Below are 17,891 nucleotides of genomic sequence, written 5' to 3'. Positions count from 1 at the left end.
TTCTAAAGAATGTTAACTTGTGTGGTTACCAAAATACCCACTTTTCCCTCTTCTCTTCTCCTCTCTTCTCCTTATTCCCATTGCCCCACACAAATACAAATATCTTTCATCCTCTCCAGAGTGGGATGGATAGATTTGTCATTATGAGATTCCATTCTAGGCATCTACATAAACATATCCCAAGTGGAAAATTAAAGCAACAAAGACACATTTACAGTTACTAGAGATTGTGGAAGGTAATGCAGAAGGAAGTATGGCACAGAGGAAATTATGTTTGACTTGAAATCCCATCTTGGCTCTGTCATTATGTGTCTTTGGACAAGTCATTAAACCTCTCTGGGCCTCAATTTCCTAATTGTAATTGTAATGTAAGATGAGGTTGGAATAGATGAATGGCTTCTAAGGTAATTGGAATTGGAATTGGAATGGCCTCTTAGGTTCCCCTATGGGTTTAAATCTATGGTCTTGTTATTCTATGAATACATTAGAAAGGAACTTAGCTTCCTACCCAGTATAGGAATCTCTCTCTCTCTTCTTTGACAGTATTCGGCAATATTGCAGAATAGGAGTTGAATAAATGGTTGTTGAATGAATCAAGCACTGAGCTTGATGCTGGGAATATAAAGAAAAAGGTGCACTTAAGGAAATTTCACCCTGTCAGTGGAGTCAACATATACAAGTTAAGATTATTCCAAACACATGCAAAGTAAAAACAAATTAATTTTAGTTGTGGAGAAGTTCTAACAACTTTGAGGGATCAGGAAAGGCCATGTAAAATGAAGAGGCACATATCCCTTGCTTTGGAGCTAAAGTTACAATTGACATTGTACTAAAACATGAAATTCCAATGGATCTTTATAGAATCATTCTAATCATTGTAATATTTAGATAAATAAATAATGTACAGATATAAATTGGAGAATTAACAAATACTTTGCGATAGTGCTCTAGGTACTGGAGGAAATGAAAACAACAACAAATAGAACAAAACAAAACAAAAAAACCCCTCTAAGATCCATTCTCTGTTCTCAAGTTTAGTGTAGTTAGGGAAGATGACATTTTTATAGTTAATTGTATTATAAATTAGGATGTAAAAATGCCAAAGAGAAAAGTTCCATATGTGGGATATATTATATATATATGCAATATATATTTGTATATATTATATATATGTGTGTGTGTGTGTGTGTGTGTGTGTGTGTGTATTCTATAAGAGTAGATCAAGAAGGGCTTTATGGAGAAGACAACACTGGAATTAGATGACTTAGATTGCTATCTGAAAAAGGAGGAAAGATTCCATCAATTGATGAAGATGAGGGGAGAAGTCCTTTCTGATATCATAGAATCATATGTTAGAGCTGGAATAAATCTCAGACGCCATCAAGACCAGGACTACTTCTTAAACTTTTCCCACTTATAATCCTTTTTTGTCTAAGAAATTTTTACATCACCCTGGGTATATAAGTATATAAAATAGATATACAAAGCAAACATTTACTGATAACGACTCCCACATTTAGTTATGAGACCCCATATGGAATCACAATCCACAGCTTCAGAAGCTGGGATTTAAACCAGCCTTCTCATTTTGCAGAAGAGGAAACTGAGAGCCAGGGAGGTTATAATATACCCCACTTTACAAAGTAGTTCTAGAGAAGAGAATTTAACCCAGTTTCTCTGACGACAGCAGAGTTCTAATCCTTTTTTATATACCATGGATCCCTCTGGCAATCTACTGAAGCTTTTGCAATCTTTTCCAGAACAGTATTTTTGAATAACTGAAGAAATGAAAAATTTCATTCAGAAGTCAGCGAAAATAAAAATGGAAAATTTTGTACCCTGCTAAGCTCATGAGTCTCTTGAAAGCTATCCCCCAAAGGAGTCCACAAATCCCAGAGAATCCCTGGACTATGACTTTGTTGATACATACATAAAATTTTGCTCTGGCACTGCCTGTTTGTCCTATGGTCAAATTTTTGTGATTTGACAAGCAAAGACAAAGGGAAATTTCTTTCACAAACAATTGTAAGAAAACATATCAATGGTTATTGATGGAATGTTCACTTGCCAGTTAGCATGAACTGATAGGCATTGTCCGAGATAGAGAAGATGTGGGGAGGGGCCTCCTGCCTCTTCTTGCCCCGGTAGGCAGCCACCACTTCTGGGTTATATACTGGCAGCCATTTGTAAGGATTGACAGTGACACAGAAGAGGCCTGAGTAAGTCTGTAGGAAACAAAAACCATCAGGACCAATTAGTCTTTACCCTGTACTCTAAGATAAAAGATTTCTTTCTGGAGGTAGGGGGCATTAAGAGTTTCCTTACATAGATCATCCAGGCTGAGTAGCGCTCTTTGAGGTTATACAAGACAGCAGGCTCATGTAGGTGAGTCATCATGGCCATGTCCTCAATTTTGTCAAATTTGGGAGGGTTCATGGGAAAGACTTGGTCGTTGTTCAAAGTGACAGTCTGAGTGATAAAAAGGGGGGAAGAGCGATGGTTGAAGATAAAGCACAATTCAAGAATTGTTTGTGGAAATAATACTATGCAATATCAATAAAATCCCATTGCAATAGCTGATCTTAGAGAGAAAAAAATGTACTGTGTAATAGAACTGTAATAAAACTAATTGTTTGAGGCTGATACAATTACAACAAATTCTCCATAATAATTAATTTTTCTCATCAAGTTCTTCCTTCCTCTCTCCTTTGTTCTTCTTTCTCTCCCCTTTCCTTTCTTCCTTTCTTACCTTCTTTTTCTCTCCTTCCTCTCTCTCTCTCTCTCTCTCTCTCTCTCTCTCTCTCTCTCTCTCTCTCTCTTTCTTTTACCTCTACCTCTCATCTCTCTCTCTTCCTCCTTCCCCCAGCCCATACTTGGCATTAACTCATTATTCTTGCTACCAACCAGCATTTAATGTTCAATTCCCAACTTCCAATGGATCATCATTACCATCACATCATCTAACATATCAACAAATAAGCTACTGAAGAAACTAATAAAACAACATAACAGAACTCACAAAGATGCAGAAATCTGAAAGAGGAAATGGGTCACCTTTATCTTTAGTTCTTATGTTCTGAGAAGACTTAAGTTCCAATAATAATAAGGGAAAATGTAAATACTCCTTAAAAGTTTATTATAGTTATGTTTCAATATAGACATTCATGATCAATACTTACTCTGTCATCTAGGGTCTTGACTGTTACTTTGTCATTTTCTCTGCTCTGGATCATACCTTTCACATACATTTCTTTGTCATCTACTATAAAGCATGATTTCTTAGAATCAAAAGGACGATTCTGGGCCTCAATCCTTTCCTTCTCTGATTTTCGGAGATAGGGAGCAGCTTCTCCAAAGATGGCCATTTCCATATCGGAACTCATGGCTGCAGAGAGGCTGGAAACAAAAAGGGAACTTTTTTTTGGTGAGAGTCATTTCTGAGCACTTCTTTCATATTCTCTGTTTATAGAAGAATGAATGCGTGACTGAGAGGAATCAGAATTGAAGAAGTGAATACTTGAGTAGCTCAATGTTGTGAGCTTAGAAAAGGTTAAAGAATTATGTGAGATGGGAAAAGAGGGGGTAGTTCTTGCAACAGATTTTACTGTGCATCCTCAGTTCTTGGTAAACAAACCATTTCCAAGCATTTCTTTTATCAATTAATAAATCATCAAGAAAGGATTAAGCTTCTACAATGTTCCAAGTGAGAATCAATAAATAGAGTGTTGGTGTGAAAGTTATAAAGATTTGGGCTCATGCCCTGTCTCTGATACATACTGACTTTATAATCCTGGGCAACATACAATGACTTTCTGAAACTGGTTAAGTTGCAGAAGAACTGTTTATCTACAATTCTCCTATCAAGAGTTATACCAATATTGAAATCAGAGGTACAGTGGGAGAAAAAATATCAGGTACTATGCTAGGTGGTAGGGATACAAAGACAAAATGAAATGTTATTGCTTTTCCTTCCATATCTTTTTTCCTTTCTTCCACTTTTTTTTCTTTTTCTTCTTCTCTCCCTGCTAAACTTCCTTTAATCTTGTACCTGTGGAGTTTGAAATGATGAAGAGGTTAGGATCAGGGATGGGATAAGATCAAAGAAGGAAAGAAAGGTTATGTTGCTGATGAAAGAATAACTTACCTTTATTTTTCAATATCAATTGGAAAAGTAGGAAATAAAATATATACAAGTGGCAAATTCAGATAACCTAAACCCCAGCTTTTCAAGATATTAGGGATGTTTCTCTCTCTCTGAGAATTGCTATTTATGCCATGTCAGCTGGTAGGGCAAGCCCAGGAGGTAAAAAGGGGCTTGGCCTCTGAGGCAGGAGGGTGTGTTTTTTAGGGGTTAAAGGAACTGCTAAGGACCAGGAGATCATTATATACTTCAACAACAATACTATATGATGACCAGTTCTGATGGACCAGGCCATCCTCAGCAACGAGATCAACCAAATCATTTCCAATGGAGCAGTAATGAACTGAACCAGCTATGCCCAGAAAAAGAACTCTGGGAGATGACTAAAAACCATTACATTGAATTCCCAATCCCTATATTTATGCACACATGCATTTTTGACTTCCTTCACAAGCTAATTGTACAATATTTCAGAGTCTGATTCTTTTTGTACAGCAAAATAACGTTTTGGTCATGTATACTTATTGTGTATCTAATTTATATTTTAATATATTTAACATCTACTGGTCATCCTGCCATCTAGGGGAGGGGGTGGGGGGGTAAGAGGTGAAAAATTGGAACAAGAGGTTTGGCAATTGTTAATGCTGTAAAGTTACCCATGCATATATCCTGTAAATAAAAGGCTATTAAATAAAAAAAAATAAATTAAAAAAAAAGAGAGGAAAAAAATTAAAGGAACTGCTAATAGATTCCTTCAGATAGTGACGGGTGTATCTTCTTGCCATATCTGTACCTGGGACACAGCATTAACTATAGTTATTTCCCTTCTGGGAATCTACCTATGCAGTACTGAATATAAATAGCTAGCTTTGAGTCAAACCCAGAGAGAGATGCAGGCACAAATATGCACATTTGCTCTTGTATTCTCTTGGTCTAGCTTCCTTGCTAACCCCTGCTAAGATTACCAATAAAGAAAGGCTATTTTGCACCTCAAGATCAACTCATCTTCGTGTGTATTGGGGAGTATCTCAAAGACCAGTATATTTGGCCCTGGCAGTCTAGGATAGTGTGCATGGACAGTCTGGTACATCAAGATAACTAAATGCATTTTAATGGCTATTTCAAGTGTTTATAACAAGTTTTTTTTTTTTTTTTTTTTGTTTTGTTTTTTTGAAAAGCTGTTAGTCTGAATGATTTAAGGATATGGACAAGCAGTTTTCAGATGAAGAAATCAAAGCTATCTACAATTATTTGAAAAAATGCTCTAAATTACTATTGATTAGAGAAATGCATATTAAACAATTCTGTAAATACCACCTTTATACCCATTATAAAGAGAGGACCTCAAATGATGGAATCCTAGCGTTAACTCACCTTGAAACAAGGTACTAAGTAGAACCGATAGACAATAATGCTTGTGTTCACACCTTTAGAGAGCTCATATAAGCAAGAAGTATTTAAGTACTCATTGGAGTTCACAAGTATGGGAGATTCACAAAGTTAACTTGCTAACTTTGTTAATTCACACCTCCCTTAATCCCTCCCTCAGAGGAGGAGTCAACCTTTGGGAGATCATATATATAGAAGATCTTAGCTTCAGGTGAGTTACTTTGGAACATTCCCAGGGGTCAGAGAGGAGCACTCTGGGAGGAAGCCCACAAGCCCTCTCTCTGAGGCAAGAGAGATTCATTCCATCTTCTACCTTGGTGTTGACTGGAGGCTGAAGGACAAACCTTTGGATATGGACAATCGGAGGGAGTTCTTGGAACCAAGCAGAAGCCAAGTTAGGCCTCTAAGGAAAATTAACTGGGCTATTTTGGAGGAAGCAATAAAAGATCTGAACTTTTAACACCTGGCTGCATTTGGGGTAATTATTGATCTGAACTGATACAAAGGCTGTCTCCAGAAAACCTCCCCAAGAAACCTGCTCTTTCCCAGAGAGAATGATTATATTATTTTAAAGAAGAAAAATACCACACCCAAAACTCTGAAAATGCTTCTGCCTCAGTGAGAGACCCTGCCTGGAAGGACAGTTTCATCTTTGTTATCTGGGTGGGGTTGGCTCAGTCCTGAAACTCATTGAATTCACTTCAAATTTAAACCCAGGAAGGAACTAACTTGGGACTCTACCCACGGGCCCCCTTTAGTTAAATCTCTCATTATAAAAAGAGCCAAACTTAAGATCCTCTCTTTGCAGAGGTTCCAAACATGCCAGCTATACCATGCTTGGCATCCCAAGGAGCCTCTGTCCACTAGAATACTCTTTCCAGTGCCATCCTCTCTTTACCTTCATCTATTTCCCTAACCAGACTTTAACCTTACTTCCAATCTCCATAATAAACCTCTTTTATCAATCTAGGTTTTCAGGTGTGTAAATTCCTTTACAGAGGACCTCTGTACTGCCAGAAGGGAGTCCCCAAAACTCCCTACCCTTGTGCTGAATCCCAAGGAGGTGCAGGGGAGTCAAACCTCTCCATTTCGCTTCCTGAACCCCAAACCTGCCACTAGACTTTATCATTTAACTACCTGACCACAGGAAGCCCTAATTTCATTTGAGTTCTCTAAAACTAAACCTCATCAATCAGATTGACTAATATGGTAGAAAAAGAAAATGACAAATGTTAGAAGAAAAATTGGAAAATTATGACCCTAATTCATTGTTGGTTGAGCTTTGAACTGATCCAATCATTCTGGAGAACAACATAGAACTTGTCCAAAGAGCTATACAATAGTGCATACCCTTTGGCCCAGTAATGCTATTGCTGGCTAGTATTGCATTACTAGATTAGTATAGACAAACGAATACATACAGATTACATAAATAAATGAATAAAAAGTGATTATGTTGAAAGCCAATTCTTTCCTGTCAAAGTATAATGTTTACTGTCACTCAATGTTTTGAAACTATAATTGCCAAAATTAGCCCTAAAGAGCAGATATAAGAAAACTGCACTCCTCTCCAATCTCTTCCACTCATTTACAGGGGTGAAGGGAGAATCCTTTAAATGTAACCTTTGATATAAAATAAGTATTTTTTAAATGAAAGTCTGCTTATTTGCAGTCAAGTGAATAAAAAGTGACATAAAATCTATCTGAAAATATATACCATTTTATAACTTATGATGTTATAATGTTAGTGCCAACCTTTCTACTATTTTTGAAGAATGTATTTCCTAAAATTTTAACATGGATTAGAGTTTTCTGCATATGTAAGATATTTCCCTAGTAGACTCTAAGGCAAGAACTATTTCTTATATAAATTTTCTATATCTCCTCTGCATTTAGTCCAGTAGACACTTAAATGTTTTTTGAACTAAAACATCTGTCATTTCTCTTCTGTCTGGACTTTTCTAATGATGATCAAACTGACTTTCAGTAACACAGAAAGATCAAAAGAGGCAATGAAATTAGTGTCATTATCTAGGAAGGTAAATAGCTTTGGTATCTACTTAATTACCAATAACTGAACTTGTTTATGCCTTAGGAGGTAGATATGTCCAAGCTATAGTTCCTGAATCCTAATCACAGCTCTCTGTCCTCAAGTAACCATGTAGAGAAAACGGCAAATAATTGGCATTGCAATTGACTGTACCTATCCACTTGAAATTGAGTTTTCCCTGCCTTCAGTGCTGATTAGATACTTTAAGAATAGTATCTAAAATTAAATAATAATAGAATATACATATATAATAGAATAATTCTATTTTAAAAGTAGAAACTATAGCCATATTGTGTCTAAAACATTTAAAAGGAAAATGCCATTTCCACAAAACTGGTGATCATAATTTTTTATTTGCATTTTTTTTCTCTTCAACACAGTATTATGTGGGACAGCAATACAACCCCTGACTCAAAATGACTACTCAGAGATCTCTCAAAATGAAGACTAGAAGTTTTATTAGAATCTTGGGAGAAGTGGGCAGTCCGCTCACTGAGTTCTCAGAGAGGAGGCCAATTTTACAGAGGCTAAGACGTGGTTTAAATAATCAAGAGAAAAAAGAAGATAACAAACTATTCACCCACTCATTTTCTGTTAATCCTTCTAAAATCATTGGCAAACTCGACTTTTATTCTTTTATCGTCTTTGGAATACAGGTGGGCTTTTTGTGGTTAGCTTGTTACAAAATTTGCTTGAGCTGATATAAGCATTCTATTGTAATGTTTGTATAAAGAATTTCATTTTTCCCAAACCCATCAGACCTTCATATACTAAAATTTTGGTTATAGATTCAATCTACCTTAGTTAATGATTTTATGAGAAACCACATAATTCTTCACAATAAGGAGATTTATTTAGAGATAAGTAATTTATTAAGCCAGAGAGGTATAACTAAAGAGATTTGGTTTACCTCAGGCTTTCTCAATCAACAAATAAAGATAGCCAGTTTGGAGGCTTCTCCAATATCTCCAGGCCATTAAATAATTAGTCAGGTTCTTTTCTAAGCAGTTGAGTAAAGGTCAAGGAGTTATCTCTTAAATGTTTTCTACTGGAAGAGCAAGTCTTTGCTCTTCCCAGAGCCTAATGATTAAACAGATCCTTGGTGCTGAGTTTTACTCACACACTTTACTCACAAGGAAGAGTTTAGTAAATACTTTTGAGATTCTAGGTCAGTTATATTTAACTGGATGTAAATAGGAAAGCAAAGAATTTTCTACTGCTGGAATTTTTTCCCCCTACTTCACTAAGTAGATAGAAAAAGAGCCAGTATAGAATAGTCAGAACAAACAAATACTCCATTCCACCCCACCTCTTCCCACAAAAAAAGAAAAAGGAAAAGAAAACTCTCTCTGGAGTCAGAAGTCTTGAGATTAGGCCGAGGCTCAGTTCTTTATTACCTTTATGAACTCTGACAATTTGCTCGATGAGTCTGTTTCTCTCCCTGAAGAATAAGGAGGTTGGAATAGATGACCTTTAAAGTCCTTTTCAAGCATAAATTTGTGAATCTCTAGAAGTGATTGTCCTGATAAAATATGGATACTTAAACATTTTTTTTTTCCAGGTGTATCTCAGTAGCAATAAACATAACTGGCATTTATCTAGAACTTTAAAATTTGAAAAGTATCTTCTATACATTATTTCATTTGTACTTCATAACAATTTGTGACATGGAAATCACAAATATTATCTCCTTCATTTTACAAATAAGGAAAGAAATGAGATTAAAAAAAGATCAAGTCATATTCAAAAAAGATCAAGTCAATTGCCTGTGTTCACCTTTGCTTGTCAAAGGTAAATTCAAACACTGTTCATTCTTGCCTTCAGGCCTAGTATTCCTTTCACTCTATCATGCTGCCTCTCTAAGAGGTAACTAGGAAAGTCATCATGTTCTCAAGGTTTGTTTGCTTTCTTTTTGAGGGAATTAATAAGCACTCAGAAATGTCCCCTTGCCTCCTTTGCTTTGCCCCATAGCCCTCTCCTCCATTTCACTTATTGGTTCTATTTGATCAAGAAGATAAATATGGTTTGGCAACAGACATATATACATATCTCTGTATTTGTCTCCATGAGGTAAAGGGATATCATGAAATTCTCATAAAATTAGTGTCAATTAAATTTAACTTAAACCTAGATCCCAAAGTCAAGGTTTGAGGTGGATTTCGAGGGAAGGGACAAGAGATTCCCATACCAATGAACTTTGGGAATTGGGTTACATACATATGCTATACTATGCATATATCATATCATACTTAGACTGGAGATAGGAACTAGGGAAATGGGATCATGGAATTTTATTTAGACATAAAGACAGATATGGAGTACAAGTAAATCAATCTATTGTATTAGTTACTTCCAATTCTGATATTATGACAGTGTGGGCACCTGTGATTATTTTAAGAGATAGTTCAAATTAAAAAAAAAAACTTTCCAAACACAGAATCATTGAATGCAAGAAATGGAAGTCCAAACCTCTTATTTTAAAGATAAAAAAGCAGTCCCAGAAAGGTTAAAATAATTTTTTCCAAAGTATTGTTACTAGTTATTGGCAAACAGGTCTAAAGTCAGATTTTGGTATGTAGTAAGCCCTTAATAAATGTTCCTTAACTGATGAAACACCCAGTTTTCTGATTCTCAGACCACTACTTCCACTCTTCTTAATTTGTATGAATGTTAAACTTCATAAGTTATTAAAAAATAAAATAAATATGCCCTTTTCAATTACTGAAAATTTCCAAGATTCTATTTCTCTCATTCTGGCACTTTGTACATTGAGAGATTAACTCCTAAGATAGGTTTTGAGATTCCCAAAAGAATGAAAATCACTTAAATTCTATCAAAAGTGCATCAAACATGATGCACTTACATATCCAACCCAACCCAACATATTCAACAACACAAGAATAATTGCAAGTCTTCCTTTTTATCCAAATCAACAGACATTTTAAACAGTTATCTTCCATGTGCAAGGACATACAGGAAGGAGATAAAGGAATTTCAGAATTAGATATAAATATGCTGATGTCACATTATATGTGTGATGATGGGCAAATCATTTTACCTTTTTGACCTTTAGATTTTTAATCTGTAAAATGGGAATAGCAGCACTTATACTGTTTGTTTTACTGGTTTGTAAGTCATAAAGCACCACGGAAACAGGAATGATATAGTATTGCTATATTGTTATGTAGTATTTAGTGACAGCAAAGAAAGGTGCACATGATATTTCAACACAACAAAATGTGAAGTGACACAAGGCACATGACAAATAAATCAATGATATAGACAGTTAATGCTTTGGAAGGAGGGAAGGAAAGCATTTTTAAAGTGTTTACTATGTTTCAAGAACTATGCTAAGTGCTTTATAATTATTATTTCATTTTGATCCTCACAACAACCTCTGGAAATAGGTGCCATTTTTACCCCCATTTTACAGTTGAAGAAACTGAGGCAGACTTAAGCTAAGTGACTTGCTCAGGGTTACACAGCTATAAGACATCAGAATTACAAGAAAACTTTCCTTCATGAACTGAAGAAATTAGACTGAATACTTTCTAAGTCTTATTCTTGGTATAACATTCTGAATACCTGATACCTAGTGCTTTTACTTTTTAGAGTAAATAGTGGTTAGTACTTACCTTGAAATGCTGAGAGCCAAGCAATTATGGGACCTCAGGCCTAAGCTTCTTTATACACCCAGATTTGCTAGCACAGCACTTCAACTTTGCTATATTTGGTGAATAACCATTTACTCTTTAGATGTAAATGTGTTGTAGCTCTGATCTCTGACTCTTGTTAAATTACTTGGATAAATGACGGGTGGTTACTGCATGATGCCAAGTCAGCTGCATAGGGATTTTGGCATTGGGCACAGATCTGAGAGACTTAGAGAGTCCTTGGGGATGATAGAAACTGGGGCAGAGAGGTCTAGAGAAGGACAGAGAAGGGCAGAAGTCAATAATGACATGTTACACTATTAGTACTATAAATATGATATACAATGATGCCTCATTTATTCAATTCAAATAAAAACCCATTTTTAAAAGCACCAGCAATGTGCCAATTATTGGATTTGGTGCTGGTTCAGAGATAAAATTTAGATAAAGTTATTGGATCTGCTATGCTGACACATCTGGGAGAACATCCCTATTGGCTTGCCCTCAGGGAAAGGGAAAGAACTGATGGGAAATTTTTATTTGGAGGGAAGAGGAGCAATAGATGTAATCCTTTCCATCATATAGGGGATGATTTTATAATTCATATAGATGAAGATGGAAACTTCCTTTGCATATAGGGAAAATATATAGGAGGAGTTATATAAGCAAGGAAAAAATGAGCACAGGGAGAAAAAATAAAAAAAAAACCCTAATATTCTAGGGAGAAATCAGGAAAGGATAAGGAATGCAAGACACAAATACTATACTATAATGGATGAACTTCTTATGGATATATTTCTCAGGGATGTTGGTATTCTAGTTATAGTTATATATAGTTATAGTTTGAAAGTCATCTATGCCTTTTCATCTTGTATCGATTTCCCAGATATGTTAAATAGAAGATCTACCCATCATTTTGGAGGACTTTCCCTAGGTTTTTCCCACAATAATTTAAGAGTACCATGTAGGGCACTAGAACTGTCCATCTGTGTAACTCCTTATTCAAATGACATGACTGGTTCACTTTACTCAAGTACTGGTTATCACTAGAAATATGATACAGCTTATTTTGATATTTACTATTAAATCTCTCTATTGCCTTTTAAGACACCAAAACTATTTATTTAGAAAGAGAAAAATTGTGGTGTTCTAAGATTTGAAACTATAAACATTGCTGGTAGAACATTTGAGTTGAAAAGATGGACCATTGGACTGAAAACTGAAAGCACTGCATGATTTCCCAGAGCCATACATCCCTACTCTCTTGCCGCTATTCAATTCTGGGTCCAATTCATGATCCTTAAATTATTTCAGTTTGAAATATATACACTTTGTTTTTCCTATTTATATTGGTAGGTGGATTTCTTAGGAGTAACTATTGACTTCATTGAAGAGATTAGATTCTCAACCAGCACAACACAAATAAGAATATCTGGAATATTTCACCATCTATAGGGAATTTTTTTCTTTTTTTTTTAAATTTATTTAATAGCCTTTTATTTACAGGATATATACATGGGTAACTTTACAGCATTAACAATTGCCAAACCTCTTGTTCCAATTTTTCACCTCTTACCCACCCACCCCCCCCCTAGATGGCAGGATGACCAGTAGATGTTAAATATATTAAAATATAAATTAGATACACAATAAGTATACATGACCAAAACATTATTTTGCTGTACAAAAAGAATCAGACTCTGAAATATTGTACAATTAGCTTGTGAAGGAAATCAAAAATGCAGGTGGGCATAAATATAGGGATTGGGAATTCAATGCAATGGTTTTTAGTCATCTCCCAGAGTTCTTTTTCTGGGCATAGCTAGTTCAGTTCATTACTGCTCCATTAGAAATGATTTGGTTGATCTCGTTGCTGAGGATGGCCTGGTCCATCAGAACTGGTCATCATATAGTATTGTTGTTGAAGTATATAATGATCTCCTGGTCCTGCTCATTTCACTCAGCATCAGTTCTTGTAAGTCTCTCCAGGCCTTTCTGAAATTATCCTGTTGGTCATTTCTTACAGAACAGTAATATTCCATAATATTCATATACCACAATTTATTCAGCCATTCTCCAACTGATGGACATCCATTCAGTTTCCAGTTTTAGCCACTACAAAAGGGCTGCCACAAACATTCGTGCACATACAGGTCTCTTTCCCTTCTTTATAATCTCTTTGGGATATAATCCCAGTAGTAACACTGCTGGATCAAAGGGTATGCACAGTTTGATAACTTTTTGAGCATAGTTCCAAACTACTCTCCAAAATGGTTGGATTCGTTCACAACTCCATCAACAATGCATCAATGTCCCAGTTTTCCCGCATCCCCTCCAACAATCATCATTATTTTTCCTGTCATCTTAGCCAATCTGACAGGTGTGTAGTGGTATCTTAGAGTTGTCTTAATTTGCATTTCTCTGATTAATAATGACTTGGAGCATCTTTTCATATGACTAGAAATAGTTTCAATTTCTTCATCTGAGAATTGTCTGTTCATATCCTTTGACCATTTTTCAATTGGAGAATGGCTTGATTTTTTATAAATTAGAGTTAATTCTCTATATATTTTGGAAATGAGGCCTTTATCAGAACCTTTGACTGTAAAAATATTTTCCCAGTTTATTGCTTCCCTTCTAATCTTGTCTGCATTAGTTTTGTTTGTACAAAAACTTTTCAGTTTGGTATAATCGAAATTTTCTATTTTGTGATCAGTAATGATCTCTAGTTCTGCTTTGGTCATAAAGACCTTCCCCTTCCACAGGTCTGAGAGGTAAACTATCCTGTGTTCCTCTAATTTATTAATAATTTCATTCTTTATGCCTAGGTCATGAACCCATTTTGACCTTATCTTGGTGTACGGCGTTAAGTATGGATCAATGCCTAGTTTCTGCCATATTAGTTTCCAATTTTCCCAGCAATTTTTATCAAACATTAAGTTCTTATCCCAAAAGCTAGGATCTTTGGGTTTGTCAAAGACTAGGTTGCTATATTTGTTGACTGTTTTATCCCTTGAACCTAATCTATTCCACTGATCAACTAATCTATTCCTTAGCCAATACCAAATAGTTTTGGTAACTGCTGCTCTATAATGTAATTTTAGATCTGGTACAGCTAAGCCACCTTCATTTGATTTTTTTTTCATTAATTATAGGGAATTTTTTTCCATTTGAATCTTATATAATACATCTTCCATGATAATACCAAGCACTTTTGGTGGGCATACCTCTTCCTGTCTTATGTTCACTTGACATTAATATTATTCAAGGTTCATTGACCTAAATGATCTCTATGATTGCATTTGTCAAAGTTATTTTTTATATTCTTAACAAAAGGTGCATTCTCTCAGCTGTAAGATAGTCATTAAACTGCTTCTGCTATGTCAGTTGCTCCTTTTGGGGGTAATTAACAACTAAAAAAATAGCAGAATTTAATATTTACTGTACCTTTTAGTCACTGAAAATATGTTGTTTTCAATAAAGAATTGTCTACAAAAGCGAATCTGTTTTCCCCTTCAGTTCCCATTGAGGATACTATCAAAAGCCAGGCCTGATTCAGACTTGTCCAGTGCTTCAAGTTTAAATTGGAATGAAATAAGATACTTATAGACTACTAGATTTAGAGCTAGAAGGAAATTTAGGGGACATCTAGTTCTGCCTCTCATTTTACAGCTGATAAAACTAAGAGCCAGAAAGGTTAATCAGCTTGCCTAAGGACACACAGATTAAGAAGGACAGAAGCAGGATTTGAATACAGGTATGGTGACTTTTTAATGATCAAATTTAAAACACTGAATATCTTAGAAAAAGGTTAAAATAGAAGCATGTCATAATAATCTCTAGGAATCTAAGGAAACGTACTGTAGGCACATACATGTGGAAGGGTTGCTTTGGCAAAAAAAAAAGTCATATTACTTTAGAAACAGGAATAAATGGGGAGGATAGATGAAGATGACTTTGAGGTCGTCATTTGAGTGTAATAAAAAGATGGATGAGTTCATGATAGATGACCTAGATTTTCTCAGCAAAGTGGGAGGCAAAAAACAGCTGCTAAGAGAAAAAGGGAAAGAAGTGTTGATGGCTTGAGAAGAGAATATTTAGAACAAATGTTAATTGGAAAGGGAAACTCTTAAGGAAGAATAAAACTTGCTGTGCAAAAGTGAGGACCCAAATAAGATTAAATACAATTATTTTGTCAGTGTGGTGGTGTGATTTCCTCTAGGAATGTTAAACAGCTTTGAAGTATAATTTTTAAAGTATTTCCATCTGTCTCTGTTTTTCTGTTTATCAATTTGACTCAATATGCTTGTTCCAGGATCAAGAATGTTAAATAAGGGAAGTGAAATCAGGGCAGGGGAGATTGATGATGAGTTTGATTTTAGACATGCTGAGTTTTAAATAAAGATAATACAAGGTAATATGGTCAAGGCAAGAGCAGGAGGGAAATAATGAGATCAGATAGCACAAAGAAGTAACAGAGGATGAAGAATGATCAATTGTTGTTGCATTTGGAGGGTTTTTGGTGACTTTTGAGAGATAGTACTTTTAGTAAAATGGTGAGGATAGAAACCAGATTATGAGGGGAAATGAGTAAATGAGGAAGAAGACAGGATTTTATTTTCATAGAAATGATTCTCTTAGTTGCAAGGGTCTTGAGTTTAGAAGAGCAGTGAAGAAGTGAGAGAAGACACAGAAAAGATCACTTAAGATAGGCACTTAAAAAAAAAAAGAATGTTTGAAATTTAAACTCTCAGAGATAACAGGGATTCTAGAAAACCTCTTAGTCTATTCCACCTCCCATGAGGAAATTAAGGTCAAAAAGAAGTAACATGAGTTGTCCAAGGTTACCCAGAAAATTAGTGGCCAAGCCAAGGATTACAACCTGGGTCTCCTGACTTATTCAAGAGATCTTTCCACCACATCAAAAAGACATATGAGAAGATACTGTAGCTAATCGTGTTCATACTGTCTCATCATATTTAACATTTCACATCTAAGGCTTTCTAAGAGCTTTATGTAAGAGATGACTTTTTAAAATCAGCATAAAAATTTCTGAGCCAGGAATAAGAATTTACGTGCAAAAGTTCTAAAGCAGGGACACTAGTAATAGTAAAGATTGAAATTAAAACTGTTTTACCAAACTATATAAAATAGTAGGAAAGGGCGTAGAGAAATCATGTATTTGAGCTCATCATTTTATAGAGATGAAACAACCCCAAAGAAGTGAAGGGGACTTTTCCAATGTTATACAACAAACAAGTCTTAAATTTTTAAAAAAACTTTTATTTATTCTATTTTTAAATACAACAAACAAGTCTTAAATTTTTAAAAAAACTTTTATTTATTCTATTTTTAATTTAGAGAATACAATAAGCATTTCTATAACATAGTAGGAACAAATGATTGTACATGAAACTGTAAGTTATGTACAACTTGCTATGCCTTTTAAATATATAATAAAGTTACCACATAAGTTTCTTTTTTCCTCTCCTCACTGTAGCAATAACTACCATTGAACATAAATGTATATGTAATATATATATATGTAAAATATACAATCTGAATGTAGATAACATCTTCCTCCATATGCCCTCTGTAATTACTTTGGGTGCTTATAATATTCAAAATGATTTATTTACTTAAAGTTCTTAAAATAGTATTGGTATTACTTATGTATGTTATTTATAATTTGTATTAATATATTTTGTTTTTTACATCATTTTCATTTCCTGTGACTTCTTCCTCCTTTACTAGTGAGTCATCCCTTTTATATAGAATTAAAAAAAATTAAGTAGTGCATCCATTCAGTCTAACCTTTTGTGCTTCTATATCTATAGTCTCCCAACTCTGCAAAGAACCGAAGTATTTTTTCTCATTTCTTTTTTGGGACCCAGCTTGGCAATTATAATTACTTAGCATTCATGTTTTGTTGTTATTGTTCTTCGCATTTACATTGCATATATTATTTTACTGGTTTTGATTAATCCAATTTCTTGCCTGTTTTTCCTTCTTCATCATTTCAGTCACATACCTTTATTAAGCACTTTCTATGTGCCAGACAGTGTGCTAAATGCTATACAGAGAAAAGCAAAAACCTACCATCAAGGAGATAATCTAAAGGGAGAGGCAACATGTAATCATTGGGCATATTGCAAGATATATATAGAGAGAGCAGAACATATGATTCCTCGACAGTCAATAAACATATATTAAACTTTTATTATGTTCCAGACACTGTGCCAAGCTCTAAGGATAGAAAGAAAGGTAAAAGACATTCCTTGCTTTCAAGGAGCTTAGCTTAACAGGAGAGAACATGCTAACAACTATGTTACAAAAAAGGTATATAAGGAATAAACTAGATGTCAAGAAACTGGAAACCAACTGAATGCCTATCAGCTGGAGAAGGGCTGAATAAGTTATAGTATATGAATATTATGGAATATTATTGTTCTATAAGAAATGACCAACAGGATTTGATTTCAGAGAGACCTGGAGAGACTTACATGAACTGATGCTGAGTGAAATGAACAGAACCAGGAGATCATTATACATGGCAACAGTAATACAAACAGTAATACAATGACCAATTCTGATGGATGTGACTCTTTTCATCAATGAGATGACTGAGGCCAGTTCCAATGATCTTGTGATGAAGAAA

General features: G+C 34.9%; 1 protein-coding gene across 1 annotated transcript in view; it reads right to left on the bottom strand.

The window, feature by feature from the left end:
- Positions 1-3,483, bottom strand: part of LOC100920693 (myosin-13) — a 71,904-nt gene extending 68,421 nt beyond the window's left edge. The window contains exons 1-3 of the mRNA XM_031965540.1: positions 3,180-3,483; positions 2,326-2,469; positions 2,069-2,225 (exon numbers count right to left, since the gene is read on the bottom strand). Of these exons, the coding sequence (XP_031821400.1) occupies positions 2,069-2,225; positions 2,326-2,469; positions 3,180-3,383 (505 nt within the window). The 5' untranslated portion in view covers positions 3,384-3,483. The remainder of the gene's footprint in view (positions 1-2,068; positions 2,226-2,325; positions 2,470-3,179) is intronic.
- Between the last annotated feature and the right edge of the window lie 14,408 nt (positions 3,484-17,891).

The sequence above is a fragment of the Sarcophilus harrisii genome, chromosome 4 (genome assembly GCF_902635505.1).
Source record: "Sarcophilus harrisii chromosome 4, mSarHar1.11, whole genome shotgun sequence".
NCBI classification, from domain to species: Eukaryota; Metazoa; Chordata; class Mammalia; order Dasyuromorphia; family Dasyuridae; genus Sarcophilus; species Sarcophilus harrisii.
This window is presented reverse-complemented; position numbering and strand designations above follow the sequence as displayed.